The sequence below is a fragment of the Vanessa tameamea genome, chromosome 30 (assembly GCF_037043105.1).
Source record: "Vanessa tameamea isolate UH-Manoa-2023 chromosome 30, ilVanTame1 primary haplotype, whole genome shotgun sequence".
Classification (NCBI taxonomy): domain Eukaryota; kingdom Metazoa; phylum Arthropoda; class Insecta; order Lepidoptera; family Nymphalidae; genus Vanessa; species Vanessa tameamea.
Genome location: NC_087338.1, coordinates 1070093 through 1093727, shown reverse-complemented (window position 1 = coordinate 1093727; position 23635 = coordinate 1070093). Strand labels below are relative to the sequence as shown.

General features: G+C 37.2%; 1 protein-coding gene across 1 annotated transcript in view; it reads left to right on the top strand.

Annotated features, from left to right (window-relative positions):
• The window catches only part of LOC113391638 (neurofibromin), a 54444-nt gene extending 32573 nt beyond the window's left edge, over window positions 1–21871 (top strand). The window contains exons 44-66 of the mRNA XM_064220028.1: window positions 4–107; window positions 1415–1465; window positions 1702–1788; window positions 2626–2797; window positions 2988–3126; window positions 3688–3906; window positions 4717–4796; window positions 5508–5641; window positions 6689–6829; window positions 7690–7769; window positions 8369–8544; window positions 8652–8764; window positions 9260–9362; window positions 10357–10424; window positions 14636–14719; window positions 16194–16298; window positions 16611–16740; window positions 17823–17898; window positions 18697–18784; window positions 19120–19218; window positions 19570–19717; window positions 20364–20416; window positions 21056–21871. Coding sequence (XP_064076098.1) covers window positions 4–107; window positions 1415–1465; window positions 1702–1788; window positions 2626–2797; window positions 2988–3126; window positions 3688–3906; window positions 4717–4796; window positions 5508–5641; window positions 6689–6829; window positions 7690–7769; window positions 8369–8544; window positions 8652–8764; window positions 9260–9362; window positions 10357–10424; window positions 14636–14719; window positions 16194–16298; window positions 16611–16740; window positions 17823–17898; window positions 18697–18784; window positions 19120–19218; window positions 19570–19717; window positions 20364–20407 — 2441 coding nt within the window. The 3' untranslated portion in view covers window positions 20408–20416; window positions 21056–21871. The remainder of the gene's footprint in view (window positions 1–3; window positions 108–1414; window positions 1466–1701; window positions 1789–2625; window positions 2798–2987; window positions 3127–3687; window positions 3907–4716; window positions 4797–5507; window positions 5642–6688; window positions 6830–7689; window positions 7770–8368; window positions 8545–8651; window positions 8765–9259; window positions 9363–10356; window positions 10425–14635; window positions 14720–16193; window positions 16299–16610; window positions 16741–17822; window positions 17899–18696; window positions 18785–19119; window positions 19219–19569; window positions 19718–20363; window positions 20417–21055) is intronic.
• Window positions 21872–23635: the final 1764 nt, after the last annotated feature.

The window sequence follows — 23635 nt, the reverse complement described above, 5'->3', positions numbered from 1 at the left end:
AAGGCCTCGGATCCCCAATGGTCGAGATAATGGCGGATACGGCAGTGGCCCTGGCCTCTGCGAACGTTCAGCTCGTCTCCAAGAAAGTTATCGGCAGGATGTGTCGGGTGAGTTGTTATTTCATTTGAAAACGGAACATACTCATTTTTTTTTTCATCTTTACAATTATTTTTCTTTTTATGTAACTGTTTTGAGTTAATTATTTGAGGTTTTAGTTTTTTGGTTAACATTATTGGCGATTATATTGTTGTAGGAATTTTCTTTTGTTGTTTTTTTTTTTAATAAGGGAATTAAACACGCGGTTTCCCCGAGACGGTATATTGTAATTGTTAATATTAATGTGGTTTTGGTAAACGGTGTTCGTTTACTAGTTAATTGAAGCATTTATCAATGTAACTATAACATTTGAAGATCAAAGTCTCTATTCAATGAGTCTACTTATAACGGCATTTTTGAATCGCCACGTTACAGAGTTAAAGTAAGCTACCAAATTTATTTTATACTTTATTGTATATAACAATGGTTTAGTTGTAAAAAAATATTTTCTATCGGCTAACTTCAAAAGGCCGACGTGCGAGTTTTGTTGTAAAAAAAATCGTTTATACAAAAATATATATATAACAATATTTGACATTGATTGAAGCATCTCGCGGCGTCGCCCGTCGAACGTTCCACCAGAGCAAGCTTGACTCGCCCTCGTCCAATAATCGAACTCTTACGATCTAATTCGCGATAAATCCATTAGATGGCACTGACACTGACTGACATTTATATATAGTCTATAGATATATTACGTGATAAACTGTTGCTCGACTGCACTCAGTCAGTAACTCTGCTGCGCGATGGTTAAGCTAGAGCAACCCCGAAAGCTTTCAAAACAACTGTGCCGCTTTCGTATATTGAGAATTGTATTTTCTGACATCACGTCACTTTCTTTATTGAATAAAAGAATCTGAATCATCGATTACGTAAACATTGACGATTACAAATCGCGCGCTGTCAGAATGGAATGGAACTTTATCGAAGTACATTGTTGGTGACGGTACTCGAGCGAAGGAGCGTTAGCAAAGAAATTTTGAACAAAAATTATCTGAATCTGCCAAAGGCAAATATGGGGGGTATGGTTTTAGAGGATTACATTTATGTATGTCTATATGCGTTTGAATGTTTGTATGTATGTTTGTTTAACTACCAAACTAATTTTACGTGAATTAATTTCAAAGTTGGGCATTCGTCCCACTCTATTAATCTAATTACTTATATAATTATAATATTCTTTACCGACGTCAACGTCGGCGGGTGGACGTGTCTCAGTTCCGTAAGGTTCCATAAGGCATCCCATTCTGATGGCGCGCGGATTATACACTTGACTGTCTCGGGGACATGACATGTACGAACACCTATCATCCTGCAGGCTCTGTCCAAACTACCTAACAATATTCTTGGTCCTGTGACCGCAGCCACTGTGAGTTATGTTTTTTTTTTTCTTATAATTTTTTTTTCTTTATTATCTTACAATTTTATTATTTCTGTCTCTTATAACGAACAGTAACATCCAACTCAGTATCCATATAAATCAGATAGGTTTTGTGTATCGCACTAAAAATTGTTGTATTATATTAATATTTTATAAATTTATGACGCAATAATTTTAAGAATCTATTTTGTAGATGTAAAGATTTTAGTCATTTGTTTGAATAGGTGGTCGACAAAACATGCCACTCGCCGACGGCGATGTTGGAACAGCACATGATGTGGGATGATATCGCCATCCTTGCTAGATACTTGGTAAGTTTCCTTCGTATAAAGTCCTAGACCTGCTTTAATTTTTTATATCATATAGTTAGTCGGGAGTCTCAACGGGAGAGGAGGCCTTAGCCCAGCAGTGGGAAATTTACAGGCTGATTATGTTATTATTATTTATGTTTATAGTTAGTCGGACTGGCAAATGATCTCCTCTCCATTTGAGGAGAAGGTTTGGAGCATATTCAACCACGCTGCTTCGATGCGGTTTGTTGGAATAAACATGTGGCAGAATTTCGTTGAAATTAGACACATGCAGGTTTCCTCATGATGTTTCCTTCAGTGTCGAGCACGAGATGAATTATAAACTCATATTAAGCAGATGAAAATTCAGTGGTGCTCGCCTGGGTTTGAACCCGAAATCATCGGTTAAGATGTACGCGTTCTAACCACTGGGCCATCTCGTCTGGAAATATTAATCATTTATCATACCAATGCTCTATTAACTTTGGGGACTAAGATGTTATCTCCCTTGTGCCTTATAGCTGCTCATTCATCCTTAAAACCTAAACGGAATCGTAAGTATTGCTGCTTGGCGGTAGCATATATTATGTTGAATAGGTCAACACGCCCTCAGCTTTGGGTACTAAGAAGTTACTAGAATATATGATGAGTGGGTGGTACATACCCAGGGGGGCTTGCACAAAGCACTATCTCGAAATGATTGAAAACCTTTTACTACTGTTGACATTGTTCTTTATCGATAGTATCGATGCTCGTCGATGGCTGCCAAATAAAGAAAAATGTTCACTATGTACCGTAAACTTCTTAAAAATACCTGTTCTCGCGAAATGCAATAAAGCATCCGTCGTCCGTCCGCAGCTGATGCTGTCGTTCAACAACTGCCTGGACGTGGCGCGGCACCTGCCGTACCTGTTCCACACGGTGACGTTCCTGGTGTGCTCGGGCACGGTGTCCATGCGCGCCGCCACGCACGGGCTCGTCATCAACATCATACACTCGCTCTGCACCTGCAACTCGCCCAGCTTCTCGGGTCGGTGCCGCCTTACACATTATACTATAATGACAAAAGCCAAACTTGTAGATTTGGCCGTAGATCGCTGCCAAAAGCCAAAACAGATCCCAAGGTCATCGAACTCTCCCAAACGTTTCTCTAACAACTATTGAACGACGATTTCGAATTTGTAGGACGCCATGATCGTAAAAGAGATCTTATTTTACAGAGGAATCTCAGCGAGTCCTGATGCTATCGCTGGACGAGTTCGCTTTACCGAAATTCTACCAGATGTTCGGTATATCTAAGGTGAAGTCGGCCGCTGTGACTGCATTCAGGAGTCCATACAACAGGCACACAGGAGATTGGTGAACAATCAACTAATATCTATAAACTATTTCTGATGCCGTGACAACAAACGTTATAAGGCGCGCCTGTGACGTCATGCCCCATAAACTGCTGCTCTTCTGTTAGCAGCGACGGCTGGCAAGGAGCAAGAACACCTCGTGTGCTTGTGACGGATATATTATATACTTTGTTGCTACTAGCTTTTATTTTATACTAACTAGCGCCAGTTTTTTTTATAAGCAGAACAAGGTTCTAGACAAAAGTTTTACATAGAATAATTAACATATAGAAGAACATAAATTATTATTTAGTAGGATAATTTGTATTTAATCATTTGAACCCAGTTTGTTTATAACAAAAAACGATTTGTTTTGCCAACGGTAGTGAAATTGTCTTTTCGTTTACACTATTTTGTTGATCGTTCATTTTGTTCTCCTACTATCTTCTGATGCGTAAATAACACGTAAGCTGCTGATTTACGCCTCAATTCTACCATCCGTAAGTAAAACGTATCGTTTTTTGTGTATAGTAATTGACGTAAATAAACTGTTATTGATGACGATATTTTTATACTAACTCAGGTACTCAGAACATTCGTATACGTGCTCAGAGTTGAGTTGTGGAGCGCCTTCAGCATCAGGGGGTCTAGTGGGGGCGCTCACAGGAGCCCAGCCGGGGGGCTCGCAGTCTGACCGCGAACGTCTTCCTCTCCAATCATTGGAGATCATCGCGGATGCGCTGCTCGAGATCATGGAGACGTGCATGAAGGATATACCGAACTGTGATTGGCTGAACACATGGTGAGAAAAATATCTATATATTTTTGTAAGCAGTAACTCTTCAACTACATTAGGATTCACTTTAAAATAAATTATTGTTGACATTACTCAATTTGATAAAGTATTTGAGTTTTAACCTCATTTCTTTTTGACGTGAAATATCTATTTAACACATCGACGCGCCTAGTGCGTATGCCTGACCGCAAGCCGTGCCGACGTTTTTGACGTAACTTGTGACGTCATTCCCACTCCGTCGTTCTCTTCGTCCTCGTGTGCGCGCGGCACGTTTGCTTCGTTTCCATATATTATTATTATTACTATAGCCGAGATGGCCCAGTGGTTAGAACGCGTGCATCTTAACCGATGATTTCGGGTTCGAACCCAGGCAGGCACCACTGAATTTTCATGTGCTTAATTTATGTTTATAATTCATCTCGTGCTCGGCGGTGAAGGAAAACATCGTGAGGAAACCTGCATGTGTCTAATTTCAACGAAATTCTGCCACATGTGTATTCCACCAACCCGCATTGGAGCAGCGTGGTGGAATATGCTCCATACCTTCTCCTCAAAGGGAGAGGAGGCCTTAGCCCAGCAGTGGGAAATTTACAGGCTGCTTATGTTATATGTTATTACTATAAGAAAATTAAAAATATTTCGTTAATAATACTGTGTTCTTATTTATTTTTCTTAATTTATTTATTGGATTTCTTTTGTTTGTAATCCTTTCAATGGCCATCGATTTCACGGACGTCCCGTGATGACCACGTATTTTTTATCTGAAACAAATACTCTTTAAATAACAATGATATTAATTAACATTTTCGTTCACAGGACATCTTTAGTGAAGAGTTTCGCGTTTTGCTTCAACCCGGCGCTGCAGCCGCGTGCGCTGATCGTGTTCGGATGTATCAGTAAGTTAAATATTAGGAGAACCTTCGGTAGCTTTACATTCGAATTAATCTTTTAAAATATCGATCCGAAATCTATTGATTTTTAATTATTTAAGACTTTTGTAGTATTTAACAAATTGTTATAATAAGAAACATAAACAAATACTGTTTTTTTTTTTTTGTAAATGCTGTCAAGGTGGTTATTGAGTTGACTGTAGTGTGTAAGTACCACCACCACTGCCCATAGACATTGGTATTGTAAGAAATATTAACTATATTTTACACCATCAAAGCGTCACCTACCTTGGGAGCTAAGATGTGATATCCCGTGGTAGTTAAACTGTCTTACTCAACCTACCAAGTAAAAATGAGACGAATCGGCATATACGAAATCAGAGTCAAAAATAAGTGATGAAAAGTGTTTAAACTCCGATATGGGCCAGTGGTTGGAACGCGTGCATCTTAAACAGTGATCGCGGTTTCAATCCCAGGCGCACCTATGTATTTCGATGTGCTTCATTTGTGTTTAAAATTCACCTTCTACTAGACGGTGAGGAAACCCTGCGTGTGTCTAATTTAAATTATATCCTGTCACATGTGTCCATTGGAGCATCGCGTTGGAATTAGTACCAAGCCTTCTCAAATTGACAGGAGGCCAAATGGGACACTTAGAGTCTGTTATGTTAAATGTGTTTGCGAGTTTTCTGATTTCAATACTGTCCGATATTTCAGGTAAAAATGTAACAGATGACGACATGAAGCAACTACTACGCATACTCGTGAAGGCTTTGGAGTCCTTCAACGATCTAGCGCTGCTGGAAGCCATCATCATGTGTTTGACCAGACTCCAGCCGCTGTTACACCCAGTAAGCTGTATAGGGATTATTTTACTAATGAAATTGAAAATTAAAATATTAACTTAATAGTATAGCCACAAAAGTGTTTCGTGCTGCTTATAAAAGTAGAGCGAAGAACTGCCAAGGTCGCGCTGGTGAGTGGTCAACTGGCTCATAGATACTGAAAGGAGTATTTATTTACAATGGAATTTAAGCGTCAGTAGTGATAGATTAATGTCGGAAATGCAAACACCAAAAAGATGAGAAAAGATTTTTTAGTCCGTATGTTAATACATTCGAGAACGTTCCAGAAGCAAGTGAGAGATGTCAATCTTTTTTTTTAAAACTATACAGCTAAGGAACATTCTTTAAGACCCAATATTTAAGCATTTATAGAGCAAACATTATGTGAGACCCAATTCATAATTATTTCCCTTATGACATTGTGTTTATAAAGACAGCTCTAATAAGTAGCGCATTGGGTTACGGGCCGCCTAGCGATGTGAAAAGTCGCAGGATCGTTCCTGACCCCTTGGGCTATTGTCATCCCCACTCCTAACACAAATTTAGTATAAAGCAAGCTTGAACTCGAAGAAACTTTTTGTACCTAACACCCGAAGGACCAACCCGAGCGAAGCCGCAGTTGACAACTAGTACTTAATATATAGGTAACAGTCAGTAAACTTCCCAATGCAGGGCGAAAGCTAGGAGAGCTTGAGGGCAAGTGAGGAGCTTATTCTACCAATGTGGGGTGTCAGAATATCATCCGATCGAAGCGTAAATCCGTAATCTTACGTGAAAACGAGTTCCAGCAAGTTCATGAGAAATCTCCGCTCTATACTTTAAAGTAGTCATATATTTTTTATTTCCTATGTACCTGCTTTTTGTTTCTTTTATATTTTAATTTGTTATTATTGTATAGTTTTAAGTCTATAAGAGTTGACAACGAATACCGATGTACGGATAAATCCGATAGGGTTTTTGTTACATCGTTTTTAATACAGTACAATATAAATAAAATGTATTATCACTTAAAATAAATAAATAAAAAAATATATAAATATCTTTACCCGCCAGGAATCCCCAATCCACAAGGCGTTGTTCTGGGTCGCGCTGTCCGTCCTACAGTTGGACGACCCGACTCTTTACGCCGCCGGTCTCGCTCTGATGGAGCAAAATTTACACACGTTGGACTCGCAAGGAGCGTTTGACAATAAAGTACGTATATATTTTTTTGTCCAATAGACGGGCTTGATTTGCGTTGACGTCTACTCCGATATGCTCGTTTATGTGTTTGAGTCACCATCATTACTGCTATGAGACGACCTCCGTGGTCGAGTAGCGTGTACACCGGTTTTCATGGGTACGCCACTCCGAGGTCCCGGGTTCGATACCCGGCCGAGTCGATGTAGAAAAAAGTTCATTAGTTTTCTATGTTGCCTTGTGTCTGGGTATTTGTGGTACCGTCGTTACTTCTGATTTCCATAACACAAGTGCTTTAGCTACTTACATTGGGATCAGAGTAATGGATGTGATGTTGTCCAATATTTATTTATTTATTTATGAGGTGTCATCCGTTAGTGACGTCACACGTCGTTTTGTGTGTGTGTTTTTTTTTCATACCTTCCATGATGATGATCACAATCCAATCCACGGATAAATATCTCGTGTGACGTCACATTTTGATTTAAATAGAACAGCAGTTGCAAAATTACTTTTGTTTCCATTAAAAATATTATTTAATAAAAACCATTTAGAAAATCATTCGTATCTCTTTTTTATGACAAAGGTAGGGGAACGGTGAGCCACCTGATGTTAAGTGGCCACCATTACCCATGAAAAGTGGCACTGTGAGAAATTCTAAGCATTCCTTACATCGCCAGTGCGCATAGCGTAGGAGCTGAGATGTTATATCCCTTGTGCCTGTAGTTACACTGGCTTACTTACCCTTCAAACCGGAACTCAACAATACTGAGTATTACTGACGGTAGAATATCTGTTGAGTGGGTGGAACCTACTCTTTGCGTTCGAGAAATTTGTTCATGACGTCATCGTATATAATCATATTTCTTCAATAGACACTGGAGCACGTACTGATGGAAACACGGGAGCCTCTCGAATGGCACTTCAAGCCTCTCGACCACGCTGTCGGACTGAGGTAAGTTTATTGCTTTGGTAAATATATTTTTCACCTTAGGTATAACATGTAAACCTCATTAATTTTTTAATGTATCTTCTGACTGTATTCCGTCTGTGAACCTATGAATAAATAAATGTTAATGTGTAAGTTACTTGAAACGACTAGGAGTACAGACAGCAAAAAAATAACGAATTAGATTAGTTTAGCATGCAGATGTACGACTTCGTGGGTGAAATGAATTCGACACCGTTTGACCAGTCAATATATATATCTTAAATAAGACTCTAAGATACTTCCTGACTGTTGAAGTCAGTTGAGAGTATGGGTCTCGAGGAAGAAGCATCTTCACACCGTTAACGGCTGCTGCTGGCATAAGGCATTGTAGGCCTGGTGGTGTAGAATGTTCTCTTGTGATCCACTTAGTTGTAACTCGCCACTAGATGGCGCTGTAGCAAAACTCCTCTTGTACCGATCAACGAATTCCCATGACTGTTGTTTTTAATACAGAGGCTGACTCCCTGTAGGATCCGCTTTTCCATCCTCTGTGAAAGTAATTTAATAATGATTGCAGACATTTAACCGTTAACCGTTTTTAAATGTGCTCAATACCATGGCAGCTTCCGGTCCAACTTCCACTTCGCGCTGGTGGGGCACCTCATCAAGGGCTTCCGGCACCCGGCGGGCGGCACCGTGTCCCGCGCGTGCCGCGTGCTGAGCGCGCTGCTGGCGCTCGCCGCGCGGCCGGCGCGCGACAAGTTCCAGCTCACCACGCGCACCGTCGCCTACCTCACGGGTACCGCCCTGCGCTTTCTAGGAACATTTCAATCTTTACCAACTCCGTGCCTGTTATTTGTGTCAAATTATTTTATACAAACTTACATCGTTGTTAATATTTTACAGCGTTGGTTTGCGTGAGCGAGGAGGTCAGATCGCGCTGTCACGTCAAACACTCCTTGCCGAAGTGGTTGCCAGACAATTGCGACCACTACTGTCCCGCAGTTGAACACCATCAGGTACGAGTGGCTTGCATTGTTATATTAGTCGTATGAGTATTGTATCGTATTCTGTCATCATTATCATTATTCAGCCAATCACAGTCCAGTGCTGGACCCGCTCTCTGTCCTTGGCCTCAATCAATGTCCTATATATCTATACTTATCTATACATATAAAAAAATTGGAGTGTCTGTCTGTAATATTAAAATAACCCATTTTTACTAAATACGTATGTATGTATACACGGTACATATACCAAAATAACATTTTTTACAATTTTTGTCTGTCTGTCTGTCTGTCTGTCTGTTTGTTCCGGCTAATCTCTGGAACGGCTGAACCGATTTCGATGGGATTTCGAAACTCACTTCACTGTCACATAGCGGAAGTAATAAGGAGTAACTTAGGCTACTTTTAATTATATATAGAATAAAAATAAAATCACGCTACAATATTCAAATAACTTAAATTCAGCTCGTAGATCTATATAATCTATACTTATGAAATGATTTCCAGTCGTCAATGCTTATCCAGCCTCAGTCTTCGCATTCGTCGTGTCACGGTCGAAGGCAGAAGTCTTGGGACGTGCTGGATCAGACTACATCTTCAATACACGGGGGTAGGGTTCATGACATATAACTTTATGTATTATAAATGGTTAAAACATTTTTGTCTTGTTTCCAAAATATATAATTCTAAGTTTCGTTTATCGTTTTTCGATCGGAATAAGCTTGTAGGCTTCAAATTAAATTATGAAAAATAGACCGACATTAAAACTGTATGACTGACATGTGACACGTGATTTCAATTAAATTATATATATTTATATATATAAAAATATCTTAAATTTGTATTTCCACATATTACGGGATGAGTCCTTGAATAGGTGTTATTTGTCTTGTTTGGATTCCGAATTCCTTTGTCGGTCTGGATGTTATCCGGACGGACTGTTAATTATATATACTTATTAATAGATTAGCGGTGAAAGAAACCGTTAGGTAGTCTGCACGTATCGGATACAAATTGCATTGAAGTAGCATATTAACCATAAGCTATCTCCTAAAATTAGAGAATGACTTATCCCAGCAATGAAATGGCAATAGGCTGTTTGACAATGCGAAAAATAAACTGTCAATTATTGTAATCAGTATATATTATGAGTTTAAAAATGGTTATTTATTAACGAAAGTTGAAAATATTAATTAATTTATTCAAAAATCCATAAATAAAAATGCATTTTTTTAAACGTTTGTCACGCGACACAAAACGCTCCTGATTGGTCGGGTTTATGATGACGTCACTTGCTTGTTAACCTCGTTTGCCTACTGTATGTTGATTATATGTGCCACAGATTACAATACAGGCTAGTGACGTCACCGACCCCATTGCAGCGCCATATTGTCAAAGTAGCGTTTTCGCGCGCTATTTAAATATTGAATTTTTAATTTGATAATTTTCAGCAAATATGTACTAGAATTAAAAAACACAAATTTTACTGGGTTCCTAGAGCTCTACTAAATAATATAAAATGGATTTTAAAAACCAGTCAAACGCCTATTGATATTTACATGTTGTTAGGTACTTGTATTTGATCAAACATTTTTTTTTTTCAGGGAAATCCCCGACTCCCCAACCGTCGAGCGGCGGTCACAGCCCGCACTTACTGAATATAGCGCATCAGGTATAATTCGATATATTATATATTTAAATTGTTATTGATGTTTAGTTTGGAATTATATATCGAGAGAGGCTATTTGATTGGCGATATATATACGTATATACAGTAATTATAGCTTGGGTAATATTTTTCAAACGAAATTGTACAATTTGTAAACAGATTGCTTAAACATTTTTGTTTTTTTTTTCATTTTGATGTCAACGGTACACGATGAATGTCATCATTTAATGATAGTTAAGTTAAAAATTATTGATTACAATTTTGTACACACTAAGATTAGCTGAATATTGTGTTACAAAACCTACAATATTTCTTATCTATCTATTCATACACGAAGGCGCGCCGCTCTCGCCGCCGACTCTCGTATTTACAAGAAAGGGCGTCCGTTAAAACACGCGTAGTTTTTGTATTCAAAAATAGTATGAGCAGCACTAAGTGGCGCTCTGGGCCGCTCGATACTCTAAATCGATTAAGCGCCGTGACAGCGGATCCAAGGTTCAGACCCCCCCCCCCATCCATGCACCATGTGTGCGTGTATGTAAAGACAGCAGAAAAAATACATCATCGTGAATTAACGATTAAATTAACCCCTTATATTTTAACATTATAATTTAAAGTATTCATTGATGTTTGTTGACATATTGTACGAGTTGGTTTGAAATATTGTCAGTGATTGATTTTGTCATTCGATTAATTCATTAATTAAATCTTTATCATCTTGTATCGCGCCTGCGTACAGCCAAATTATCAGAGAAATTTATATCATAATTATTTTATGAAAAACATAAACTGTTTTTTTTTTTACAATGTGATTTTGACGTATGGATAGTATCGTGTGACGTAACGTTTTATTCTTTAATAAAAAAATTGGTAGGCAGACTGACAAATGAACTCCCTAATGATTAGTAGTCACAACCTCATAGGCGTTTAAAACATTTCGTATTTCCTTCGTGAAATTTTTTAATAATAATATTCGATCTCGCATATGGCCTTCGGACATTTCACGATCGTGTATTGAGTCTCGAATTTGTTCTCACATAATATCTTTAAACAAAGAGCGTATTTAATTGTATTTGGTTGTACGTCGGTTCGTCTAGAATTAACATTGTATCTTACTTGTGTGTCTTTAGTTCCTATATGAATGGTTTCTGGAAGATTCTCAATGTTTATTAATATTACTAAAGAGCAGTACTATTCAAAAATATCGATCGTTTTTTCTAGATACTTTAATGTATTTTATAAAATTAACGACGTAAAAATTTAACGTTATATTTGTAAGAAACTTAAATAAATATATTGTAGGATGAATCAAAGCTATTTAATCAAACTTGTGAGAGAAGGCGTAGAAGTATTTTTATATGGCAATATTTAATGTTATTCACCTGTATAGCGTGTCTTAAATAGTTTGTGTTAACTAGCAGATTATAAAATAAAAATAAAAATCATAATTTTGACGGCAATGAAATATAAATTAAAATAAATATAAATATACCTTTTTGGGAGATTACGTTTAATTGCATTGGAGGGTCTCATCCGAGATATGAAACATTTAAAGGATTTTTTATTAAATTAATCAAAAATTCGGTTGGTGAATTGGTGCCAAGCACTCCACATAGCTCCACGTGCCGCCAAGGGTGGCGAATCTGGGTGAGATGTGGTTAATTTAGGTTATGTAAGCCAACACTACTAACTTAGGAACTGCTCAAGTCTTAAAGCTGATAAAGTCTTCCAAAAGTCATTATATAACTAAATATATCTTCTATTTCCAGTACAGAAACTAATCATTCTATCACGTTTCATGCAACTTGTATGGATTGTGTCGTTGCGTTCGTATGTTTGTATCTCTCACTAATACACAACGCATATACCTTGACACGTTATAACGTTACGAATACGTTATTTTCATAACGTTATTTGAAATGTTACAAATGACATATTATATTTAATAACGATTATTTCGTGATCGTTATTTCTTCATAACGCCTGCATGATTGTTTTCGCTTTGCATCGCTTTATACGTAGGCGTCAGCTAGGATGCGTTTTAAAACTCAACGTTCTTTTTCCGTGCCCACTTCGAAAGACACAATTGGACCACCGAGGGTAACGTTATGAATATACTGATTATTGTAAGAATTTAAAAATAATTGACCGAAAAGTATATGATATCAAATGTTTTCAGTCATATATGTATATCTTTGTCGTTTTAAACAGGGTGTATATTAATTCAACATTTTATAAGTATATGTATTTGGTGTAACTGACAGTTGTATTTAAAAACGTCCTCTATATTGAAAATATAAAACTAATTTTATAATGTAATCTTTTCGTTGTAGTGATTTTTAAAAATGCGTGAGTCAATTTTAATGGTTTTTAAAATATTTACCATAGATTTATACGTGATATCTAAACGCAGATTGAAATTAAATCAAAGAATTATATTTAATTGATAATTTTCGTTATTATTTAGGATAAATATAATGATAATCATATTATTAATAATAATTTTACTAAGCAAGCTATGTCCCTTGCCAAACGTCAAACCTAGTGTCCTTAGTACTAACGGTTTCGTGTATATAACGTTGCAGTCAGACTTGCGCCAAACGCAAAATTGTAAACAATTACAACATAAAAAACAAAACAATACGATAACAGTTCAATCAGGCAACATACCGACACCGCAAGTCTTGTATGACACGGTACTGTAGACAAAAAAATGTCGTCGGAATAATTCAATCTTTTACTGGCCCGTTCTGTGATGTCGTCATACACACGAAGTCTAATAACAGATCAGAAGGTATCAGCGATAATCGTTGTCGTTATTTGTACCGTTATTCGATGCGTTTTAATATTATTTTCATTCGTTTACCTCACAAATAACGTTGGTGCTGTTTTGAATACAAAATTGTAGTACAAGACATTCGCTCCTCTTAACGAATTTCGCTTATATCTAACAAGAAAATCCATAGTTTTAAATAACCCTATCAATATTAACCCCCTAGCGAATATTTTAGTTTTATTTACAAAGCGTGGAACCAGAATTGTTATATTGAACATTTGAAGAGTCTTGAACAGTTAAAGTTTTTTAATTTCTATGTTAGATTATATATCGTCTAAAGGCTTAGTGTTGTTGACATAAGTATATTTTGTTAAAATCGAAATCAAGATATACTTTATTCCAGTAGGCTTTTACAGAAATTTACTAAACGTAAATCTACCACCGGTTCGAAATGTAGATTCTATCGAGAAGAACCGTCAAGAAACGAAGTAGTTACTCTTTTCAAAGTTACGAAGTTATGTCACTTGAAATTTATACAATATCCTGTCTGAAAGTCAGTAAAACTTAAAGTGGACTAGATTAATAAGCACGTTCTTAATTCATTTAATCTTGTGTGAAGAAAATCCCGAGCTTAAACCAACACGCTAAAAATAATTCCAAGACACCCCGTTCTTAGCACTGTAAATAATACTAAGTGTAAATATTTTGGATCCACGTTTAAATATCTCACAGTTTAAGTCAAAATTTCGTCAACGATTTGGTTTATATTTTCGAAACGGTCATGGTGATTGGTTGAACGGTGTCGAATTCAGCCGCGTCTTAAGCAAAACAAGCGCCTGGGTGCAAGAAATGGTCTGACGATCTCACCTCCCCCCAAAAAAAGATTCTTGAGAGACTTTGGGGTGCCTCACTAATAGCCTCGCTGATGAATGATCCGTGACTTAACCATTATCGGCAAACCTGAGGTCGGTTAGCACCCTGGTTTAAGACATGCCTGGTCGAAGTTATTAAACTGCAGCGTTATCTAGTAATCTGTTACAAAGAAATACATGTGTCAAATTTGAAGGCAATCAGTGACACGGTATCGAAGTTGCTTAATCTTAAAAAAATATACCCATAATAGATTAACTACTAGAAGATTTAATAATATATTAATTCTTGCTTAATTTTAATACGATATTTATCAGCTGATGGTATTTCCTTAATCGTACTTTTTGGGGTATATTATTTATACCTTTGGGGGTTTATTTTGTTGTTCCGACATGATTTATTTATGATGTCATACGAGACCGATCTATCGGATGGACGATACCTTCAAAAACAATTATTAGTCTATTTACAAACTTATATATTAAACCAAGTTGTAACGACATTTTGACTTTAACTCGTATCGAGTGACAGTTTTGTTCAGATGATCAATAACCTTTACAAAACGCAGGACAGTGAAGGTCGCGCTCACAGCGTGCAGCACGGCGCCACCGGGGACGCCGCCAGGGACCTGGAGATTGACAGCGGACTCGACGTGAGCACTAAGTTTATACATGTAACTTAATCTACATCTATTCTGTTTCTTGATGGTAGGGCTTCGTGCATGGCACCAACTACTCATATGTAATCTACTGCCACACAGCAGTACTTAGGGTTGTTGTGTTGCGGTTTGAAGAATTAATTAGCCAGTGTAAATCCCAAGGTTCATTGGCGATGTAAGGAATGTTATGGCGTGAATGTCTATGGGCAGTGGTGACCACTAACCATCCGGTGGCCCGTTGTCATTTCGCTTTTCGCTAAAAAAATACTAGGTTCTAGTTCTTGCCCATTCTCCTCGGTTGTATCTAAATTCCGAACCGGTGTTAGCTTGACATTAATATACTCCTGTGAAGACGCATCAAAAGTCTTACAAAAGTACTTGAATTGTGTACATTGTGACTTTGCCGAAATGGCTAAGTGGTTAGAATACTGGGTTTTTAACCGAAATTTGCCAGTTCAATTCAAAATATACTGGACATTCGACGGAATGATTACTATGTCGGATGAAATCATATCATACGTGTTCAACCCGTACTGGATCATTATCGTTGAACTAATGCGAAATCTTATTCTTAAGAGAAGTTTGAACAGCAAATTTATAAACTCCAGTCTTCTACACACATGACACGACTCTTTCCTTCTGTCATTGTAAATAGCTTACGTACTTCAGTTTAAGAACTTTATTCTCATTACGACAACGTCATTTACATGAGAACTTATATCTAACTTATAAATATAACAATTCGTTCGGATCAGCAAAGCAGATGAGATAACAGTTTCAATTAATTATTTTAACAGAGAATCGTTACACAGAATATGGTTATAAAGTCGAGATTTAAACATAGAAAAAATTGTTAGAGTTTTTACTTGTTTAGGTAAATTGTTATAAAGTACTTATCCTTATAAGCTAGTAGGGATGAGTACGATATATCGAAACACATCTGAAATCGGATGTCGTCGGAATATCAGCTGTCATCGATTCGATGTTGACGGGTAACCGTTTTTACAGCATCCAAAAAAATAATATCGTTCTGTTACATCAAAGCGTTCGAGTACGATACGATAATATTAAAATCACGAAACATTCGCCCTGTCTCTCTTTAACTTTACAGTAACTCATCTGTGAGAATGAGATGAAGCGAATGATAAGCCATTTCGATATCACATTCGCTTCATCTCTTTCTCACATATCGTACAATGTTAAGTTAAACAGAGACGGCGACATCTGAAATCCGTTATACGACCAATGTTACAAAAGTCGGATATCGCCCTTGCCTATAAGCTAGACTAGACCAAAGAAGCCGTTTCCGGTATCCCCAATTCTTGTAACTCGTTATACAATTATGTGTTTGATTATATCTAGTATATTTAGTTTGATTGTTTATACCGAAGACCTGAAGACTAAACCCTAAAACGCGAGGAGCAACAGGCAACGACTAAAATTAAATATTTTTACCGATCTTTTCTAGCCGGTGGATGATGACGGTCGCGGTTCACCCGGCAGCATGGACGAGACTGAGCGACCTTCCTCCACCAAGTCTGGCGATAGCGACTGCCCCGATCCCGCTACGAAGGTGACGATTGATTTAGATTATAGTCATGATCTGACGGGTTTTTGACACTGGTGGAGTTCTAGTACAGGATCAACTGGTGGCCTAGAACTGTACCAAATTCCAAACTTGAAGCAGCTACCAAAGATTTTTTACAGAAAATAACCAGTAACTTAGGACTGACCTAACCTGGGGCCTTCTTTATAAGATACCCATTAGACTAACGAGGCTGGTAATTTTCCAAATACAGGGTGTCCTTAACAAATTCGGTGACAGATAAAAGATTAACTTCAAAACGACTGACGATTTTATTGCTGTTTCGTTTGTGTTATCTAGCAATCATCTCAGGACAAAGAAACGAGCAGTCCGGAATGCAACTCGCTCCTGGACCCGTCCGTGCTCTGCGACTTCACGACGCAAGCGCTCGTCTTGACGGTTCTCGCCACGCTGGTTAAATATACCACGGGTAAGATATGTAATCTGTTTAGTAAACCAATCATCCAATCAAAATCTATCTATTCAATGAGATTCTTTTGCAATTCCCAATTATAAAACTACTAAACCAATATGAGAGCCGAGACGGCCCAGTGGTTAGAACGCGTGCATCTTAACCGATGATTTCGGGTTCAAACCCAGGCAGGCACCACTGAATTTTCATATGTTTAATTTGTTTTTATAATCATCTCATGCTCGGCGGTGAGGGAAAACATCGTGAGGAAAACTGCATGTGTCCAATTTCAACGAAATTCTGCCACATGTGTATCCACCAACCCGCATTGGAGCAGCGTGGTGGAATATGCTCCATACCTTCTCCTCAACGGGAGAGGAGGCCTTAGCCCAGCAGTGGGAAATTTACAGGCTGATTATGTTTATGTTATTTTATGTAAACCAATATACATAAAACTTGTACCAGAATTGTAGCGCTTTTCGGAGAAGGCTTTGGTATATTCTCGTAGTGTCAGACGCTTTCAATTTAGACTATTGACATAAAAAGCGAGACATCGATGTTCTTGTCATTAATAAATAAGGCATATTACTCAACACGACATTGACGGCAATTTGACGCGATATTATTGGCCGAGAGCTTGATTGATCTATGATATTCGCTATGGATTTGCGAAAAAATGTCGTTTTGAATGTCGATGAAACTGTTTTAGGAATTTTGGAAGTAAAATTAATGTCGATATAAGTAGTTACGTGTGTTGTATTATAAATAAAGATATATTAATCATAAGCTCTTAGTAGTGCACAATATAGCCGAGTTATTAGCAAATCGAATGAAATACGTAAATCTAAGGTTTGTTTATCTTTATTCCTACTTCGATCGGAATAGGCTGTATGTGATTCGTTTGGAGGATAAGAGACTAACTACTGATTTTCATAATTTATAAGAAAAGTATTTTTTGGTACATTGCGTCCTTCTCTTTCGAATGTCAAATTAGTAATGACAGAAAGAGACGAATCGATAAGAATATATTCGTCGGCTATACAACGTATATATTCGTTTTATTATATATAATGTGTCCATTTATATTATCTTGTGTATAGATGAAGATGAAATAAGGATACTGTACCAGTACCTGGCGGAGGGTTCCGTGGTGTTCCCGAAAGTATTTCCCGTCATGTAAGTATTTATTTAACATTCTTATATAGAAAAAAATACATATGTTTTCTATTTGAAAGTGTTGCAACCTCAAAATTAAGTTTAAACTACTCTTATTTAAAAACAATATTATGTTTTGATTATTTATGTATGTCTAGATACACTGTCAAAGCCGAGACCGCGAATAAAATAGTTATCGACAGTTGGTACTAAGTACACGTACACTAGTGAAGTAGTGTGTACGTTTGGGGAGGGTCGAGGGTAGCTGGCACGCACACCAAGATAAAAAAGTTGGCTCGTTTGTTTTAGTCCTTTTGGAGTATGACACTCTATCTTAGATTGACAAAGTTGAGAACGCGTTGAAAAATTGTAATCAACTTTGGCCACTAAGTGCACGCACACTCGTAAAGTAGTATGGCGTTTTGCGTATCAATCATATCTGTCACGCACACCAAGATCATAAAGTTGGCTCGTTTCTTTTAGATACTTTGACGTGTGACAGTCTGTCTAGATATATATTTTTTTTAAGATTGTTACCCAATATTTCTTAAAAAACTAGCATATAATAACAGGACCTAAATATATTTTATTATTCTTATGTATATTAATGCCTAGACTTAGACAAACGAGACAGTCGAAGTTTTTGTACCTACCATCAGTGTAAACTACAAACTGTGATTGGAATTTGTTCGACTAAAATCCACTTGATCAAGCTGCGATTCTTCAAAAAAGAAATTTGAATTTAGAATTTGTACTTTTCAAACGGATAGCTGATGAGATGACATTGAGTGACACGTCATATTTTTTTTGTTCCCACAGCCACAGTCTACTGGACATGAAGATCAACCACGTTCTGATGCACTGCCACGATCAAGTCATACTGAGCGCAGTACAGAGCATCATACAGGTAACTTTTTATCAATCAGGTAATCAGATATTCTACTGACAAGCAACAATATACTAAGTACATGTGTATCCTCTGTTCCAATTTTAAAGCTGAATGAGTCCGTGTAACTACAGGCACAGGGGAAGTAACGTCTCAGTTCCCAGGACCATCAGACGAGCTCGGATGTGCTTATGGCTCATTGACGATGTAAGGAATATTTTATATTTCTTACAGCGCCAATATCTATGGACCGTGGTGACCACCTACCACCAGATGGCTCGTCCGTTATCATAAAAAAGAAGAAGTGTAGGAGTCTACTTGAGTCAAGTTTATTTTAATTTTAATGCAACTTTCAGAATATGATAGCGTCAGAGGATGCGAGTCAACAGCAGCTGCACTATATGCAGAGTTGCGGCTTCGGGGGCCTTTGGAGGTTTGCGGGTCCCTTCACTAAGGTATGTACCTGATATTTAAACTTAAACAATAAATGTGATCTCTTATTTAAGTTTTTCGGTAATTATCAGTTACATATTTATGATAGATAGTAAGGTAGACTAACAAAATATGAATGTCATGTCTGAAAAAGGGATAAATCATTATTATTTAACTCTGAAAATAAACAGATATCTTACTTGAAAATCTTTAAAAAAAATACTCATCGTACTTGAAAAAAAATCTTATTAAACTCCCCAAACATAACGCAGAAATATCTGAACTAAAAGACACAATATTAATGTTTTCACTCCTTAAGTAGAAAAGTCTTCTTCAATATAGAAGCATTGATTGAGTACCCCCTAACCTCCTAGAACCAGTGCACGGCTGTGAGCAGCGAGCTGTTCGTGAACTGCCTGGAGGCGATGGTGGAGACCTGTCTGCCGGGAGACGACTGTGTGCGCCAGCCGCCCCCCGACCCCGACCGACCCGACCTGCACGACCTCGATCAGCGCTTTCCGGGTGCGTACACCACTACATAGCCTACGCACGTATATACGTGAATACACACACACGCACAATCCATTCAACCTTTGGTCTGTCTACCTCTTCCTTTCAAATTCATATCTTTCTAAGTCCCCCCTACAACATATTCAAAAATCAGCCTTCTCGGTTCTTTTGTGTTTTTCGGCCTGTTTTTTGTATTTAATGTCTGGATTACATTATTGAAAGAGAAAGGGTTGTCAGAGAGACTGGCGCCGTAACGCGTTACGTAACGAAGCGGTTTACCCTCCCATAAGAAGTTAAATATTCAATAATATTTCAATTAATCCAAAAAAACTATTGAGGTCTTGATAAGAATTATTATTTATGATAACAGCTTGTAGTGTAATACATTTAAAAAAAAAGCGCGTCCTGTCAAACCTGTTAGAGGTTTTAATTTTTAGCGCGAAATTTGGGTACTTCGGCCATAGTATTTCTGAGTCATAGAAAGATTTAGTTGGTTTTTGTTATTAATTTTTATTTATTTAAAGTAATTAATGTTATTTTTTACTGTTATTTGTTATTACATAAATTAGTTATGAGTCTATTATTTAAAAAAAAAGTTACTTTCACTTCCGGTAATCTTCTAAATAAAATGTTTAATTTGATATCGAAACTTTTCCAGGATCCCGCCAGCCGACCGTATTTTGTTCAGGTCAGGACTCCTAGCAAAATAATGTAAGTATTTAATATATTGTATTAATTATTATTTAATATTCTTAATATATATGTAATGTATTGCGCGAAAGTCTAATGTTTAATATTTATTTTATTAATAGTTATTATCTAATTTTTATTTTATGAAAGGATACAGAAAACATGTATACGACTATTTAAAAGCCTACGTCTTCTAAGCCTTCTGGCACATGTGTATATAACGCGTGCAGGATCCCTCACGATGACTCTTCTCAGCGTGAATCACGAGATCAATTCCCTTTTAAGGAGAAGATTTTGAGCTAATTGCACCATATACGTGTGGCAGAATTTTATTGAAATTAGACACATACAGGATTCCTCACGATGTTTACATTCACCGCCGAGCTCGAAATCAATTATAAACTCAAATTAAGCACATGTAAATTCAGTGATGCTTGCCTGGGTTCAAACCCGTTCACCTGTGTCAGGTTTTAGTCATAAAAAAGTAGCCCGTGTCCTTCCTTGGGTTCGAGCTTGCTTCATAACAAATCTCATCAAATTCGGTTCAGTGGTTCGACCGTGACAGATCGACAGACAGAGTTACTATTTATAATATTAGTACAGATTAATCTTGTCGATTCTCATACGTATAATTTATTTCAAATCATCTTTAATTTACAGGATGTGTTGCCAAGTCTGGTAGATCATCAGTCTACCTAGAAATTGAAGATCACTGTACTCGACTGTAGAAAAAAAACAATTATACTTTTATAATTCTGTGGCCTAGTTGACTTTTGATCATTTATATAAAACTAGTTGTCAAACGCGGGATTGTTCTTTTTATGGGTCGGTCGTCAGGTGTGAGGCATAGAAAGTACCCTATGTCATTAGAGTTCAAGCTTACATTACATTAACAGCCTGTAAACTTCCCACTGCTGGGCTAAGGCCTCCTCTCCCTTTGAGGAGAAGGTTTGGAGCATATCCTACCACGCTGCTCCAATGCCGGTCGGTAGAATACACATGTGGCAGAATTTCGTTGAAATTAGACACATGCAGGTTTCCTCACGATGTTTTCCTTCACCGCCGAGCGCGAGATGAATTATAAACACAAATTAAGCACGTGAAAATTCAGTGGTGCCTGGGTTTGAACCCGTAATCATCGGTTAAGATGCACGCGTGGTTAGACCACTGGGCCATCTCCGCTCTGGCAGTTTAAGCTTGCCATACCAAATTCCATAAAATTCGCTTCAGTGATTTGACCGTGAAAGAGCAACAGACAGACAGAGTTACTTTCGCATTTATAATATAAGTTTAGCGCTATATTGTAGATATTAATACTGATAAGCTTTAAATTAATTGCAATTGACTTTTCAATCAAAAAGTTACTTTGAATTTGTTAGCATAAGGTCACAGAACTTATAACCTATTAAACAACGTGAAATCGGCCAAACGTCTTCGTATGCGAAACAAACGAGTCCTGCAACAATCCATTCTATTCTAGTTAAATTAATTTATTATATTACGTCGATAAAAGTACTAAATTTATGAACAAACAGTTGAAGCAACTAGAACAGATATTTTAATGTTGCCAGCAATAAAAAAAAAAAAACGCTACAATAAATAAAAACAAACGTGTTTATATATTTCTACTTATTATATTAGTATCTAGTTAGTCTAAGTCAATTTATATTTATTGTATTTAGATTTTATGTAACAGACTAGCGCACAATTTTTTCAATATTAAATGTAAGAGGATGTACTTCGATCTCGGAATGAGAGGAATTTCGTTCCGTCATCGCCTGTCTCTCTCAGACGCGTACGAATGTAATGCCATCGCATTCGCACACTCGTTGAACGTGAAATCGTCTCTTTAGATCTCTTCCTCTATCTTTTTCTATTTTGTAAATTTTTATATAATATTTTTTAAACAAAACTCTCTTAGTTCCTGTTCCTGTGGATTTCATAACAATTTTATTAATTAGTTTCATTGTGTTTTGTTAATTAATATATAACGGAAGTAACCTCGTTCCAACGTGTCCATGAGATTTTGTCTGTTATAGGAATATATCTTCGCTTACTATAGTCTAAACTGATCGCAATGTTTCAAAATATAACAGTCTAGCTTTATTTTTGTACTAGCTGAAAACTTTACCTATGGCACGCAAACTGTAACCCATTTTACCCCATGGAGGGATGAATTACGAAAAATATCTACATCTATATCCTTCCCCGGGACTCAATCTATCTCAATACCGAATTCCATCTAAACCGGTTCAGCGGTTTAAGTGTGGACAGATAGAGTTAATTCATATTAGAAAGAAATTTAACACCGGTCTTTAAGTCAAAAGGTTCAATGTCAGAAATTCTTCTTGTTCCGCGACTAAAGTTGACCAAAGTTAGTTATTGGACCATATTAATAGAATGTGTACAATGCACGAAAGGATTGCTTGAAGTGCTGAAGGCTGTAGGGACATATTAAATTCTTCGCGCTACTTTAACGGTGCGCTTTGTCTACCCAACACCCCCCCCCCCATACCTCCCACCCCTCTATAAAAATATTATAATTACTAGATTCAGCCGCTAATATTGTTAATATGTTAAGTTTTCTCCTCATACGACCGCTTATGTATATATTTTAGAAAACATACACATTCTATTGAAATGGATGGTATGTGTCGTTAAATTTTAAAAGCACGAATAACATTGTCTTTGATATTATATATAGTGACGTCATCTCTGAAAAGTCTAACACGAGCTGTATTTTATTAAATAACCTCTATTTTGGACTACATAGTGTTAAGTATATGTATTTAGTGAATGTTTTTAAACAATTTTAGCGCAAAGTTATGAGACCTTCGAAATGTAGTTTCTGAGATCAGCTCGTACAAATATATATAGATAGATCACGTTTTGACGTTTATGTTTAAAGGTAAAATTTGCCTTTGCAAATTGATTACTCGGTGTTAGGGCTGTGTGCAAGCTCGTCTATGTAGGTACTGCCAGCTCATCTGATACTCTACCGCTAAACAGTAATACTTAGAATTGATAGGTTACAGTTTGAAGGAGAATGAGCCAGTGTAACTACAGGCACTGGACGTAACATCTGAGCTCCCAAGGTTGACGCATTGGCAATGTGAGGAGCGCTTAATATTTCTTATTGTCTATGGTTAATGTCGGTGGTGACCGCATACGATCAGGCAATTTGCATTTCTGCCTACCTATACTATAAAAAAGATACCGTTGGTAATATCTATGGAGTTT